We start from the raw sequence: 14793 nt of genomic DNA on the forward strand, positions 1-14793 counted from the left end.
GGACCGCAGTCATGCATGCCAACCTGTTTCAACCAAAAATCAGCTCCCTCGCCCCGCGTCCTTTCCCGCCCGAAGTGGTCAGTGTCGCTCTAGAGCATCAACGCCGCATTCAGGCCCAAAGCGGACGCGACCTCCCACGCCGCTCGGTCACTGAAGTGGCGCATCGAGAGTATCACCGCGCGCCACTTCCTAGTGCGTTCAAACGACATCCGCCAGTTCGTTTCCCTCCATTAAACATGCGCAGTTGCCAAGGAACCTACTCCGACGCTACTCCTTCGTCTGTATGTTGCCCACCATTAACCATCTTGCCGCTTGGCCTGCCATCCACCCGCTATTTAAATTGCAGGCCTGTCAACAACCACATCCAACCTCCTCCGCTCCCTATCTCCTTTCGGCACCACACCCGCCATGGCCTCCTCGACCTCCAAATCCCTGTGGGACAAGCTCCAGTCCAAGCAGAAGGAGATCATCGCCATTGCAACCAGTTGGCAAGCAGGTAGACGGACGAGCTCTCCGGAGGCCAGCGATGCAGACTGGCCAATGGATGAGGCTACGAACAATGAGCTGGCGCCACTGTCATCGTCGGCCCATGCCGGCATCACCATGGGCGAGGCACAAGATCTCGCTACACCGACATTGTGTTGGAAGAGCGGGAGGCCGCGTTCCAGTAGGCCCAAACCGACTAGGCCTAGAACCTCTGCCTCCTTGACGAGCACCGACCGCAGAGGATTAACTCGCCACCGGCAGGGGCATTGCAGTGGACGTGAATGTGGACGACCAGGAGGCGCTCCTCCTATCCTACCGCTCCGCCCACGACATCTGCCATGAGCACCGGCGGCACCGCGTCCTTTAGGCGGAGATAGAAGCCGCCATCAAGGAGATCGACGAGGCAGCGAATGAAGTTTACGACAAGGACGAGGATGACGTCGCCAGCTCCGCGTCAGCCGCGCCCTGCCACCACCACGACGAAGCCGACACGTCAGCGGGCGCCGTCGACAACGAGGAAGAATAGAACATGGGAGGCCGCTAGCGTTTGGGTCCCACGAAGGCCACCACTCCTCCCCTCCCGTTGAAGTTAAGCTTGACGTGCTTATCATCGTCGCCCAATTAGCCGCTTATCATTTTCTGGGGATCATGGCCAGCCGTCGCGCTATCAGACATGGGGAACATGCGCATGCAGTCATTTAGAATAGGTTAAAATACCACTTAGTCCAAATATATAGAAAATATAATGTTTGTGCTCCGTTTTAGATGTAAATCATCCGTTATTATGTAAACACTATCAAAATTTCAATGAGATTCGTCTGGTTCGTGTAATTTTGCATTAAATTTGTTTATTTTCATTAAATTCATTAAATTCCGTTCGAAATGTCTCTAGACATTTGCTTCTACACTTGGATGGTTGAGAACCTCTCGTATTATCAGTATCTACGGACTGGTCTCTACCGGTCCATGTACGGACATGACTTCTGATTTGGGGGTTAGCATTGGAGATGCCTTACTCCCACACCAATTTTTACTTATTTGTTAACCAAATAACATGCTCGCGTCCGTGCGTTCTCACTGTGCCTTGACAACCGAGGGGCACGACGGTAACTTCCCCATCCCAACAGTCACCGAACAGTTCCCCGTGGGCAGTTTGGGAAGAACACAAGACGCGCCGCAGTGACACACGCCGAGCCACAGACCACCACATATGCGGCGGCCCAGGAGTGAGGAAGAGGAGGAGGAGAGTCTCTCCCTGTCTGCCGCAAAAGCCAAATCCCCCATCTTTAACCCCGCTCCCTCCCATTTCCACGAGAAATCCATCGGAATCGCACCCGAAACCGCGAAGAAGAACAGCGAGGCGAGGCCGGATAAATCTCCCCCTGTCTGTCTTCATCGCAAAGCCCGTCCCTTTCTTGTTCCGCCTGAAGCCCTCCCCTTGTTCCCATCTCCTCTCCGTGTGTGCCGAATCGATCTTGCTTGGCGGCAGAGGGAGGACGGAGGAGGGTGACCTGCTCGGCTCTGCCATGGCATTGCCCGCGCGCCTCGTGCGCGTCGCGCTGCTGCTCCTCGTCGCGCTCTCCTTCTGCGCCGCCGGGACGCACCGCGCTCCCCGCGAGCCCCACCGGGCGCTCCACTCCGGCCAAGGTTACTTCTCCCCGTTGTTTCTTGTTTCCGTTGCCTGATTTGTCGCGGAGATTGCTGGCCGTGTTGACGATTCATGCGCGAGTAGCGGTTGCTTTTGTCATGCGTGTTCGTTAGAATATCTCTGTGCGATTTCCGGGCATTATTATTCTACCAAGTCGGATTGTTGATGCGGAAATACTCGGCCCCCAATTTTTTTACTGCTCTGTGGTCCTCAGGTTTCCGCGCATCTGTTTCTTGTCCTCTTCTTTTTCTCCCCTCAATTTTTATCTGAAAAAAGAATCACGTGTTGTGCTACCGACGTCTTGATTTCTGGATTCAGGCTCTTGCTCTCGATGAATCTGTATCTCTCTGTAAAAAATAGAAAAATATCTGAATTTTGCTAATATGTTTATGTCACGCCGCTGCCTATTTTCAGTATGAAGATTTTCAGAATGGTGTTGGCATCTTGGCAGCCTCACGAATTTCGGTCTCCTGCGTTCTTGTGACGGCACACCAATTATTTCATCCTCTTTTTAGCGAGACATTTTTTCCAAGTTCCTGTAGCTGGGTTTCAGGAATGCCGCTCTCAAATTCTTTCCGTACCTCAAATGGATTTCTCATTTCTGGTCCAGTCTTCCGTCCCTTTGGATGCGTGACTCATCCCCATCTCCACTCTTGCTTTATCCACAGGTGGTTTTCAGTAGGTTGCCTTCAGGCATCCGAGTGATGTACTAATGTTCCTGGAGTTGTTTTCCCAATCATTTAGTAGTATAGTTCTCCATTATATGAGGCTTAATTCCCCACAAAATTTCTTCTAGCTTCGATCTGTGAGTTTCAAGTCTGTTTGGTAATTTGAAGATCTGCACCCACAGCTTCCTTTTTTGTTCAAGTTATTCTGTAACTTAATTTAAGACGATTTTTGACAGTTTCATGGACTCTAAAAACGTCTTCTAAAAAGTTACAGAGGGAGTATATATTATCACACCAGCATGGAGTATGCCTATGTGCTGGGATATAGTAATATTATCATGTGATTTACCTATGTTTCCTGGTTGTAACAAGAAACTCTCATTGGAAAAAATCAGATACGCATGGCTTGGTGGTGAGAAGATCAGTTGCTGAAGCTCCTGCTGACATAAATGTCACTACCAACAGCTCCTTTGTGTTGGCGGAACATCGAACATTTCGAAAGGACCCTCTGAATGCGTTCAACAGATATGAAGGAGGTTGGAATATCAGCGAAGTTCACTACTGGGCTGTAAGTCTGTTTGAAAACTAAGCGTGCATCTCTGTTATCTGCTTAGGTCTGTTGCTTGGATAGTAACAATATTATTGTCCCCTGATTCTTTTGTTTCAGTCTGTTGGATACACAGCGTATCCCTTGTTCGTCGTGGCCTTGCTGTGGTTTGTGCTGTTCTTCCTTCTTATGCTGGGGATTTCCTGCCACCATTGCTGCTGCCCGCACCACAGTTACAACTACTCCAGAATAGCATATGCCCTTTCACTGATACTCCTGATATTATTCACTTGCGCGGCAATGTAAGTACTCACACTTGTAAAGCCGGGTTGTTCCATGTTTCTTGCATCGGCATATTTTTGAATTGCGTTTGCTAAACTAGTTCCATCCCGTCAATGCTACCAGTGCTGGAAGTGTTGTGCTGTATGTTGGCCAGGGCAAATTCCATGCAAGCACAACGACCACCTTGGATTTCGTCGTCGACCAGGCGGATTTCACTGTTGAAAACCTTAGGAACCTCTCGGATAGTCTATCCGCTGCAAAGAAGGTTGACATAGGACAGTTCTTACTTCCTCCAAATGTGATGGGTGAGATCAATGAAATTCAGGCAAAATTGAACACATCAGCTACCGATCTTTCTACTAGAACATCTGAAAATTCTGTGAAGATCCAAAAATTGCTGAATCAAGTGTAAGTATCATTTTTCTAGCATATGTCTTCTAGGCATAGCCGGTCCCAAGCCCGGGTAAAGGAGGAGGGTTGTGATAGGCTTGGCGAGCCAACGTAAAAACTAGCCAGTCCCATAGGTATGAAACCCATTTGAGCGAGAATAGTACTAGGATGGGTGACCTCCTAGGAAGTCCTCGTGAAAGGGTTTCATATCTAAGGGTTGTGATAGGCTTGGCGAGCCAACGTAAAAACTAGCCAGTCTTTTGGGTATGAAACCCATTTGGGCGAGAGTAGTACTAGGATGGGTGACCTCCTGGGAAGTCCTCGTGAAAGGGTTTCATATCTAGCCTACCCCAACTTGTTTGGGATAAAAGGTTTCGTAAGTATGTAAGTAAGTAAGTGTAAGTATCATTTTTCCTTGTCATCACAATTTCCTCTTAATTAATGATGCAATATGACAGGGGCTGGTTATCATGCACATGATTGACAAATTTCATTTCAGGCGGCTAGCTTTGATTATCATTGCAGCAGTAATGCTTCTTCTGGCATTTATTGGCTTCCGTAAGTGCTTATGATTTTTTACATTGGTTAAAAAATGAATGTAACTGTATGCATTTCTGAACAAAACTAAGTCCATTTTATGCTAACATGCTGATGGTTTGATTTTACCAGTGTTATCCATCCTCGGGCTGCAATTCCTTGTCAACATGTAAGTTCAGACCTTTGTTTATGCTAACATGCTTGAATTCCCCTTTCTTTGTGATAAACCATGCATATTGCTCATTTATTCAATTTTTATGCAGTTTGGTGGTTGTTGGATGGATACTAGTCACCGGGACCTTTATCCTGTGTGGTGTATTCCTTCTTCTGCACAAGTATGTACTCCACCCTTTTGCAATCTTCGCACTCAGTAAAAAATTTCTGTAGTATTAATATGCACATTTTTTTTATGAAGTGTTAATATGCATATAGAAGAACACTCAGTAGAAGTTTTTGTTAGTGTTAATGTGCACAAAGAACTGTTGTTTGAAGTGTTTCTATAAGTTTCTACGTAAGCTACAGCCAGGTTTAACTAATCTTTGTAATCAAATGGTAGATAGCCAGCTAATATATAGTTATATTGTGAAGTTAAAGAGTCTTTTACAGATTAGTGCCCATTATTTGGTTTTGGTGCCATGCCTATTTCAGTGTAAGGCCAGATCATGGTTGGGGCATGTTGTGACAGCACATGATGTAGCACCTGCATCAAATCATCAACAGTCTATATCTATCTTGCAACTATATGCATCGAAAATGACAATATATTTTCATCCTGGCGTTTTTCCTTGTTATTGCTGGTTAATTGGACTCTGAAGCCCCAACTACCAAATAATTTCTTTGTTCTTACTCCACTCACTTTTGTACTGTGTTCTCTGGTTCCTTCAAATCCATGCTGTCAGCACTCACCATTGACAAGTACAGACCGTAAACCCATCTGTCTACCATCATCATCATTCCTCTCTTTTAGGATAAACTGGGATCTACGAAGTCGGAAGGGGTTAGTTTGAGAACAAAATCCATTTAGTGATAGTAGCGATAGCTGGTTGCTATGGTGTACTTTATTTTGTTTTGAAGTTATGTGTCGAGTTAATTACAATTATTTTTCCTTTGCTACATGGACCACTGACTTTGGCCCCTGGTGATATCTCTGGCATGGGAACATATATTCTGTGAACATCTTTTATACCCCCCCTTTGAACTTCCAAAACATCTTATATTTAGGAACGGAGGGAGTAGCTTTGTTTCAAGTTGTTCCTTTCTGTTGCAAAACCTGTACAGAATCATGTTTGAAAACATGTAACTCTCGGTAAAAACTGCGAAAAAATGGGGCATTTGATGTAGCTTCATGCATGTAGAACAAGATTTCGTGTTTTCTGTACTACTAAGTAGGTACTGTTACATGGTATGTTTGTTTTGGTCCATTCACTGGTGCTCTAGTGCTTGCTTACTTTGTGATAACGACTCTTATGCTATGATGAACGAGTTGTCTTATTCTGTCTATTTGTCACCTTTTCTGTCATGACAGTGTTGTTGGTGACACCTGTGTTTCAATGGACGAGTGGGTCGCTCATCCAACAGAACACACTGCTCTGGATGACATTATCCCCTGTGTTGAACCGGCTACGGCGAACGAGACCCTGACACGAACCAAGGAAGTCACATCACAACTAGTGAATCTGGTGAACCAGGTGCTCTCCAATGTGTCAAACCGAAACTTTCCTCCGGCGGCCACTCCCTTTTACTACAACCAGTCAGGGCCACTGATACCCACACTCTGCAACCCGTTTGGACCCAATCTGAGCAAGCGCACCTGCGCCCGCGGAGAGGTCACCTTGGACAATGCAACCCAGGTAATCGAATAGTTTGTGGCTGCCAGTTGCACTTTGAGATCACATCATTTTGGTGAAACTCTGAACAACACTGGTAATGGTTTGTCTGCCCGTGCCGCTGAATGCAGGTCTTCAGGAGCTTCGAGTGCCAGACGAGGGTGGTGTCAGGGACTGAGGTCTGCACAACAGTGGGCCGGCTGACCCCTCGGATCTTCGGGCAGATGGCGGCGGGCCTGAATGTGAGCCTGGGGCTGTACCAGTATGGGCCGTTCCTGGTGCAGCTGCAGGACTGCACCTTCGTGCGCGACACCTTCAGCAACATCAGCCAGAACTACTGCCCGGGGCTGGAGCGGTACAGCAGGTGGGTGTACATCGGGCTGGTGCTGGTGTCGTCGGCCGTGATGCTGTCCCTCATCTTCTGGGTGATCTACGCCAGGGAGCGGCGCCACCGGGCATACAACAAGGCGCACCGAGGCGACAAGCCGGCACCGATGGGCGGGAACACCTGATCAGCGACGGCCGTTTCATGCGTTCGATCGCCATGGATGGCGTCAGTGAGTGTAGAGAGTAGAGGACCGCTGTGTGGTTGACTTGATTGCTGCCTGTTGATTGATTCTTTCGTCGTTTTTGTGAATCTGATGCTTGCTAGTATTTGTTTGTGTTCCTGCTCGGTTGATGTACAATTTGTGATCTACTAGGAATGAAGGATTGCTGTAGACTCTGCTCTGCTTCTCCTTCAGTTTGTGATGTACAGTCTGTGATCACTCACTTTGGCGTTGGGATTTAGATCAAACGAGGTAGCTAATTGCACAAAGTTCGATTCGATGGCGCACAAATGATCTCAGGGTGAGCTATTGAACCATGCGCCCGGCGTTCATCGCTTGTGCTCTTCAAAGTCCCGATAACTTAGGCCCCATGCTTGCCTGATCGAGCTGAGTTACTCATCAAGTTCAGAGGTCGCCCCTGAGTTCTTCTTGGTCCCTGGCTCTCTGCAGCTTTGGTTTCTTTCTCCTGTACCAATTCTAGACCACTTGCAACTCCTGAAGGAAGGCCATCACTTTTTTTTGCCAAAAAACACTCAGGTACTTAAGAAGTAGTACAAAGCACCACAAATATAATAAAAATTACATCGAGTATTCTACACAATCGGCTTATGCAAAGTTTAGTTCACAAGGAGAGTATACTAATATATGCACACACAAAGTTATACAACATTTAACGACCCTCCAAGGCTGTGATGCTAATTGCATTTATAGAGTTCTCCATGTTATCTGTTGCTTCTTGACCTTCACGATTACTTAGAGCAAAATAGGCGGGTTGCTTTGGAGTTGGAAGAAGCGTGTTTCCATTCTCCAGCATAAGCATAACCGATGACATTAGTGGCCTATCGTTGGGATGGTCTTGAACACACAAGAGTCCGATATGAACACACCGTAGAACTTCATGAAGTGAGCAATTAACGACAATAGAAGAGTCCACTAGTTCAGTTGCTTCTCCAACTTCCCATAGTCTCCACGCCTGACCAAGAAAATGAAGTGACGATGAAGTTAACAAGTACTCCCTCCATCCCAAAATAAGTGTCTTAGTTTTATTTTGGGACGGAGGGAGTAGTAGTTTATGAGGTTGGGGCCCTTGCAGTGTGTGTGGGGTTGGGGGGTGGGGGGTGGGGTTATATAAGGCTGCAAAAATTTGTTTTGAGCTCAAGTGAACTGATCTTCAGGCCACTAACAATCTCCAAGAGAAGAACACCAAAGCTATATGTGTCTGTTTTAACAGAAAATGCACCTCCCATCGCATATTCAGGTGACATGTAACCACTATTTAAGACATTCAACAAGTCAGAAAGGAATGTATGAACTAAATTGTATTAAGCCATGGAGAGTACAATGTTAAGGATTTGTTAATTCACTAGTTACTTACTATGTCCCGACAACCCTAGTAGTGTTTGCATGATTCTGGTTTGCACCAAATATTCGTGCCATACCAAAATCTGAAATTTTGGGAGTCATTTCTGCGTCCAACAAGATGTTGCTTGCTTTGAGATCTCTGTGAATTATTGTTAATCTTGAATCTTGATGGAGATAAAGAAGACCTCTTGCTATTCCTTTAACTATTTTGAACCGTGTCGACCAGTCAAGCATGTGTTTTTGTGCAACATCTTGATCAAATATGAAACAAATCTAGCCATCATGAGTATAACTCCGGCTAATGTAAGAATTAAGCAACATAAGGTCAACATACTAAAACGTACCAAAAAGGAAGGCATCCAAACTTTTGTTAGGTAAGTATTCATAGATCAGTAACTTCTCATCTTCCTGAATGCAACACCCATGAAGTCTGACTAGGTTTTTGTGCTGCAGTTTCGCAATTAGAACTACTTCATTTTTGAACTCCACAATACCTTGACCAGAACCCTGACTAAGCCTTTTCACAGCAACCTCATATCCACCTTCCATTGTGCCCTATAAGAGCGCATATTTTTTAGTCGAGTAACACTTGGAAGCTAACTTTTTCAACTGCACAATGCCTTTCACACAATGAAGTATTCTCCTTGTATACCCTAAAATATCAAAACTAGTGCAAATGGGCAACTCATTTTAAAGCACGCCAATTTTGGACATGGACTAAATGCATAAGTTCTCAACTTCTCCCCATATATGGATGCCAAGTAAACAACAACAACAACTAAATAAGTTGCTTGGCATCCATTTTGAGATGTATTAACAACTGGGGAAGCAAAAGGCTTCAGTCAGAACAACAACAACTAAATGCGGAAGTTCTCAACTTCTCCCCATATATGGCACATCATCCCGATCATGATTTGAGACTCAAAGCTCTTTTCTAGAGTTAGATAGACAACTGTTGAAGGGTAAATTAGGCATGTTTCATTTTTAACCCAAAACTACTGTAAATAGCACTTTATATTACCTTGTAAACTTTGCCAAAATCTCCCCGTCCAAGCAAGTTTGAATCAGCGAAGAAATTTGTTGCTGAAAGGATCTCTTTGTAGCTAATAAATGGAAATTCTGTACTTTTGCCTTCGAGTTCATCGGATGTGCTAAAGTATTCTCGCATTAGTTTCTTCTGGTTTTCCTTCCTTCGCCATTTTCCTGCTGGTAAAGACATCCATTTTTTTCCTTAACTCTTGCATTAATGTTCATACAATATGTCAAAAAAGAGAGGACATCTTACCTCTGAATTTGTAAGTCCAGATGAGGACAATGCATGTCAGCAACAACAGTAATGCTATAATCGGGAGTAAAACCTTTAGTGGACTGCTGTTGTCAACTGTAGAAATGCAACCAACCAGAAGTTCAGGACTCACTTGCACAACCATACCATGTCGGATCTGTCAAGCTAATTAAGTACGTATACTATGGTAATTTCAGTGCCTGAACTATCAGTGCTTGTGGTAAATCAAAGATCTGATCACCTAGAAAAGTATTTGATCTTGCAATATGCTTATTCCAAAACTCAATAATTGTTTGGCCATTGTCAATGCGAGAAAAATAGTAACTCTCTCTATTGGATAATTGCTACAACATGGACTGAAAACAATTCTCAACGCACTTGAAAGTGAAGAGGGGAAGTTGTATGGCTTACCTTAGTAATTGGGAAACATATCTTTTGTATTTGTAAGATGATGTTAAAAGGAAGGAATGTTCTGTTTTTTTTATCAAATCCATCGACCATCTTACATTCTTACTCCCTTTCGGTTCGCAAAAATATGACAATTTAGATGAGGAAGTTGTAAATTTTTAGCTATTCACAAGGCAATGGGACAGTGCATACCAGGAGACTCAGCAAGGCGAAGGTACAGGTTCTCGCCAGAGTTAGTCGACTTTCCTGTGTCGATAAGCTCCCTTGTCCAAACCAAGCACCTTGTCGGGTCATCGTTAGCACCACCACTGCTCAAATTGGCGTAAGCATACGCCGTACATGAGCAGTTGTTGCTGCACTCGGCGGCACACTCATCGAAGCTTCTGTTCTTTAAATGTAAGAACTTGTCAGGGACCTTCATCCCAGACAAAGTTATGAACTGACTTTGCTTGCCACAATTCAGGTCCTCTGTTCGCCGACAACCGCTTGAAAAGTTAAGACTGTCAGGCTCAAACCCATCGAAGCATTTGCATGCCGGGACAGTACTAGTGAGGTCGCAATAGCTGAATGGGCCACATGAGGCATAGACGTCGCAAGCAGCTTTGGGCCTCTCAAACAGGACTGTCCATGATGAGGAGTGTCTGTTCCAATTTAGAGACTTCAGCGCGCCTGTGTAGTCAAGCGTCAAACGCGTGAACGGTAAACCATCAGAGACAGTGAACATATAGTAGAACTCATCGCCCAGCTTGATGTTTGTTTCATACACAATGGAGCTGGCGTTGCTGAGGTATGTGCCGCCGGACACCGACACGCCATTAACCAAATTGCTGCGAGAATATGGCGTGGTCCCATGCCATATTAGCCTCTGAAGGGTCGGCGAGCTAGGGTCGCCACCGCATGAGAAAATCCCCAGAGGACGGGTCATCCCACTATTAGAAAAAGGGCTGCTAGTGGCGCATCTATTTTCGCTACTAATGGCGTACTACTGGTGCGCCACTAGCATCACGCCATTAGAATCTGGTATTCTAATGGCGCACCAGACCCACAGTGCGCCATTAGTATTTGGTATATTAATGACGCACCACACAGAAATGCGCCATTAGTAACAATTTCAAAACCTTTTTTTTTTGAATTTTTTTGCCTCTAGATCTTAAAAGCCCCGTAACTTTTTTTGTGTTAGGTTTTTGGGGATTTTAAAAATGTTTAGCGGCCCCCTGTTAAATTCAGATATAACTTTTCGAGTAGATGATTTTTCATATATAAAACTTTTTAATCCGAGTTCGTATGCAAAAGTTATGCCCATTTTACAAATTTCCAGATAGATTTTGCAAATAAAGTCGAAATTTATATTTGTAAATTTTCCCAACAACTAGACCACATATCACATGGCAAACTTATTTTCTTTTATTTTTTTGACATTTTTATCATTTTTTTATTTTTTTAAAACTGAAAAAGCGGTCAGGGGGGAGGGGGGTGCATTCGGTGGAAGCCGGGCAAACTAGTAATGACGCACCGTGGGGTGGTGCGCCATTGGTAGTTAAACTAGTAATGGCGCACCACACCCACGGTGCGCCATTACTAGTTTTGAAAAAAAATATAAAAAAATTTGAATTTTTTTTTGAATTTTTTTTGAAAAAAACTTAGTAATGGCGCACCAGTGGACAATGCGCCATTACTAGTTAAAAACTAGTAATGGCGCACTGTCCACTGGTGCGCCATTACTAACAAATTTTTTTTTCTTTTTTTTCAAAACTTCTAATGGCGCATCGTGGGTGTGGTGCGCCATTACTATGTCAACTAGTAATGGCGCACCACACCCACGGTGCGCCATTAGTAACAAATTTTGTTTTTTTTCAAAACTTCTAATGGCGCATCGCACACCAGGTGGCGTACCTGTATGTGGTGCGCCATTGCTATATTCTAATGGCGCACCACACACGTGATGCGCCATTAGTGTCCATTTCATCTATAGCCGTTTTCCTAGTAGTGTCCGGACCAAAGTTTTAGATAGCGCGCTATAGCGGCGCTACACGCATCCTGACTGTGGTGCGCTACGCGAAGCTCGATTTCACATACAAGAGTTAGCGTGCTAATAGCGCGCTAGATGTCATTTAGCGCTGAAAATTGGGCCTCTAGCGTTAGCGTCCCGCGTCTCTGACCTAAAATTTTCGGCCCAAAATGAAATCGCTACGCGGGCTAAAGCCCAAGCCTACCAATAGCGAATACTATGCCCCCAACCCTCCTCTCGAGCGAAACCCTATCCCCACTCCCGTCCTCATCTCAAACAGGAACCATGGCGGCGGCCGACCAACGACCAACCATGGCGACGGCCTCGAGCTGCCACTCCGGCGACTGACCTTCCTCGCCACTCCCTCCCAGCGACGGGGTATTCCTTCCACCAGGCGACGCAGCTCCCGGACGTTTCCTCTCGGCTGCTCCCTCCTGGCCACTTCCTCTGCTGACGGCGACGACCGCATCCACAAGGCGACGGAGCACCCCGCGGCGACGGTGTCCACCAGGCGACCATGAGCCAGCAAATCCCGTCAGCAGGTAAGCTCATCTATCCTTTGTTATCTCTTCTTGTGGATGCTTGTACTACTATAGGAATCTGCTGAAGTTTTCAGTTATATACAGAATACAGATACATTGAAAGTTTATTTGCTACTGATGTACATTTTTCTATCACGTACTTTGGATTGCCTTAATCTGCATAGGTGTTGGTGGCTCAAGCACTGCCTCAGTAGCAGCACCTGCACTCCCTCAAGTTGATTCGGATGACCCTGCGTGGAAGTATTGCACTCTTCCAGATGTGAACAAGAAGCATTGGCAGTTGGTATGTTGTTTATGTACTCTTCAGGACCATCTCATGTTGTTTATGTACCATTTTTGTTATTCAAAGTGTGCTGGTGGTATGTTGCTAGTTGCTATGCCAAACTTTGCTCTGTTATGTAATGAATTGAACCATCTCCTGATATATGTCCTTATTATGTATGGTAGGAACTACATAATACTATGTTATGTGGCTGTTTGCATGAGTATGGTAGGAACTACATAATACAGTATCATTTTTCTATTAACTTGACTGTATGGTAGTTGATATATGTCCATTTTCAAGTATATATATGTCAAGTTGATGACTGATTCTATGTTTATTTTTTCATTTTTTATTGATTTATACTGAAACGCTAAATGGGGCTTAGCACGCTATAGCTGCGCTATAGCGTTTCATAGCTCTTGGTCAGGCCGACGCTAAGAGGCTTAGCGCGCTATCTAAAACTTTGGTCCGGACCCTTCCAAGCAATGAGCCGCTCGACGGCATGGGCCTTGTAGCTCAATAAAAGTTTCATCGTTGGAAGTAGTGTGTCCGTCGGGTGATCAAAGCTCTGCCACACGTCCGTGGAGTTTGGCAATCGGAGGACGAAATTCCCTGAGTTGAGTAGCAAAGCGTAAGCTTCCGCCCCTCCTGTGGTGATACTGCTTGTAGCCCTCCAAATAGCGTGGCCTTTGGAGTCAGACAACACCAGATCAGAACTGGTGGTGATGGAGAGCATCGTAGATGAAGGGGTGGTGATTGCGTTGTCTCGATTGGCGACCCACACAACGGTGCGTGGGCCAGGGATGCTGTGGTACCATATGCCAAGGTAAAAACTCTTGTTGGAGCTGGTTGTGGAGAAGAAGCCGAGAGCAAAGTTCCCGCTCTTGGAGATGAGTGTGTCGCCGTGGGTGAGCGGTTTTGCCCGTGTGAGCTGATCATCGGATTTGCAGAACGAACTCAAGAGTAGGAGGAAGAAGATGGGAATATGGTGCACATTCATTGTGCTGTCTCCTTACACCTTTTGTGTCTAGGGAAGAAAATAGCACACAGATATAGCTGAGGTGTATTGCTGTTCGGAGCAATTCCACTGCAGTGAGTGGATAATGTAGCACGCATATCAGCTTGGGATTGGATAGACAAACACTCGCCGGAATTTTCTGTCCTTCCAACAGAAACCGTGCTCTTATTATCTCTTAGGAAGGGGGGAAATGAATGGAGGGTCTCAAAGTCTGAAATTTATGAGACTACTGATAGATAAAGACAGGAGAGTGTCAAACACGCTTGGAAGGAGAAAACATGAATGTAGGGTGTCAAAGTCTGAAATCAACGAGACTAATAGATAAAGACAGGAGGGTTGACCTAGACCATATGCAGTGCCCGAGCTTGAAAAAAATCTTAGGATGGCGAAGCTGCAAAAGAAACGAACATGAAATCATACTAATACAACAAGTTAGATATTGCAAATATTTACTCCCCCCGTTTCATAATTCTTGTCATGGTTTCAGTCCAAATTTGAACTAAACCCACGACAAGAATTATGGAATTGAGGGAGTAGGAAACTAGATAACTATAATTATCTTGTCCACTGGCTTACAAAATACTCCCTCCGTCCCAAAATTCTCGTCTTAGATTGTCTAAATACGGATGTATCAAGTCATGTTTTGGTATCCTTCGTTTCAGTTTACAAGTCCTGCGCGTATACCTAGGTTATCAATTTTATCACCCTAATGTAAACTATATAACACAAAAATTATACGGTTTAAAAATAGAACATCTGAAGTTTATATTGATATATTTTTTGTAATATATGACTTGTATAAGGTTGGTTAAATTGACGACCTAGGGGTACGCGCATGCCCTGTAAACTGAGAGATATGAAGTATTAGATACATCCGTATCTGGACAAATCTAAAACAAGAATTTTGGGACGGAGGGAGTACATATCTAACTTATACACACACACACACACACACACACACACACACACACAC

At 44.9% G+C, this 14793-nt stretch overlaps 2 protein-coding genes across 2 annotated transcripts; one reads left to right on the top strand and one right to left on the bottom strand.

Moving 5' to 3' along the window:
- The first annotated feature begins 1681 nt into the window (after positions 1-1681).
- Positions 1682-7134, top strand: LOC119318354. Its single transcript, XM_037592899.1, has 9 exons — positions 1682-2133; positions 3198-3370; positions 3470-3651; positions 3755-4039; positions 4521-4579; positions 4691-4727; positions 4822-4893; positions 6084-6408; positions 6516-7134. The coding sequence occupies exons 1-9, from the start codon at positions 2013-2015 to the stop codon at positions 6894-6896; spliced, it is 1635 nt and encodes a 544-aa protein (XP_037448796.1). The 5' UTR covers positions 1682-2012; the 3' UTR covers positions 6897-7134.
- A 468-nt stretch (positions 7135-7602) lies between these two features.
- Positions 7603-14378, bottom strand: LOC119314522 (G-type lectin S-receptor-like serine/threonine-protein kinase At1g11330). The gene is made up of 10 exons (XM_037589230.1): positions 13380-14378; positions 13262-13310; positions 10693-10902; positions 10180-10608; positions 9580-9675; positions 9316-9425; positions 8639-8849; positions 8308-8377; positions 8059-8204; positions 7603-7910 (listed from the first exon to the last, which is right to left on the bottom strand). Exons 1-10 carry the CDS (start codon positions 13800-13802, stop codon positions 7603-7605), a joined length of 2052 nt encoding a protein of 683 aa, XP_037445127.1. The 5' UTR covers positions 13803-14378.
- Between the last annotated feature and the right edge of the window lie 415 nt (positions 14379-14793).

The sequence above is a fragment of the Triticum dicoccoides genome, chromosome 6A (assembly GCF_002162155.2).
Source record: "Triticum dicoccoides isolate Atlit2015 ecotype Zavitan chromosome 6A, WEW_v2.0, whole genome shotgun sequence".
NCBI classification, from domain to species: Eukaryota; Viridiplantae; Streptophyta; class Magnoliopsida; order Poales; family Poaceae; genus Triticum; species Triticum dicoccoides.

Bases quoted from the DNA above. Each gene is read 5' to 3' on its own strand.
- LOC119318354 (XM_037592899.1), top strand. From the start codon at position 2,013: ATGGCATTGCCCGCGCGCCTCGTGCGCGTCGCGCTGCTGCTCCTCGTC. The intron at 2,134-3,197 runs GTTACTTCTCCC...GGAAAAAATCAG, and splicing joins GGCGCTCCACTCCGGCCAAG to ATACGCATGGCTTGGTGGTG. The intron at 4,728-4,821 runs GTAAGTTCAGAC...ATTTTTATGCAG, and splicing joins CTGCAATTCCTTGTCAACAT to TTTGGTGGTTGTTGGATGGA.
- LOC119314522 (XM_037589230.1), bottom strand. From the start codon at position 13,802: ATGAATGTGCACCATATTCCCATCTTCTTCCTCCTACTCTTGAGTTCG. The intron at 9,676-10,179 runs GTATGCACTGTC...GCATTTCTACAG, and splicing joins TCGCCTTGCTGAGTCTCCTG to TTGACAACAGCAGTCCACTA. The intron at 7,911-8,058 runs AACCCCACCCCC...TTCATTTTCTTG, and splicing joins AAATTTTTGCAGCCTTATAT to GTCAGGCGTGGAGACTATGG.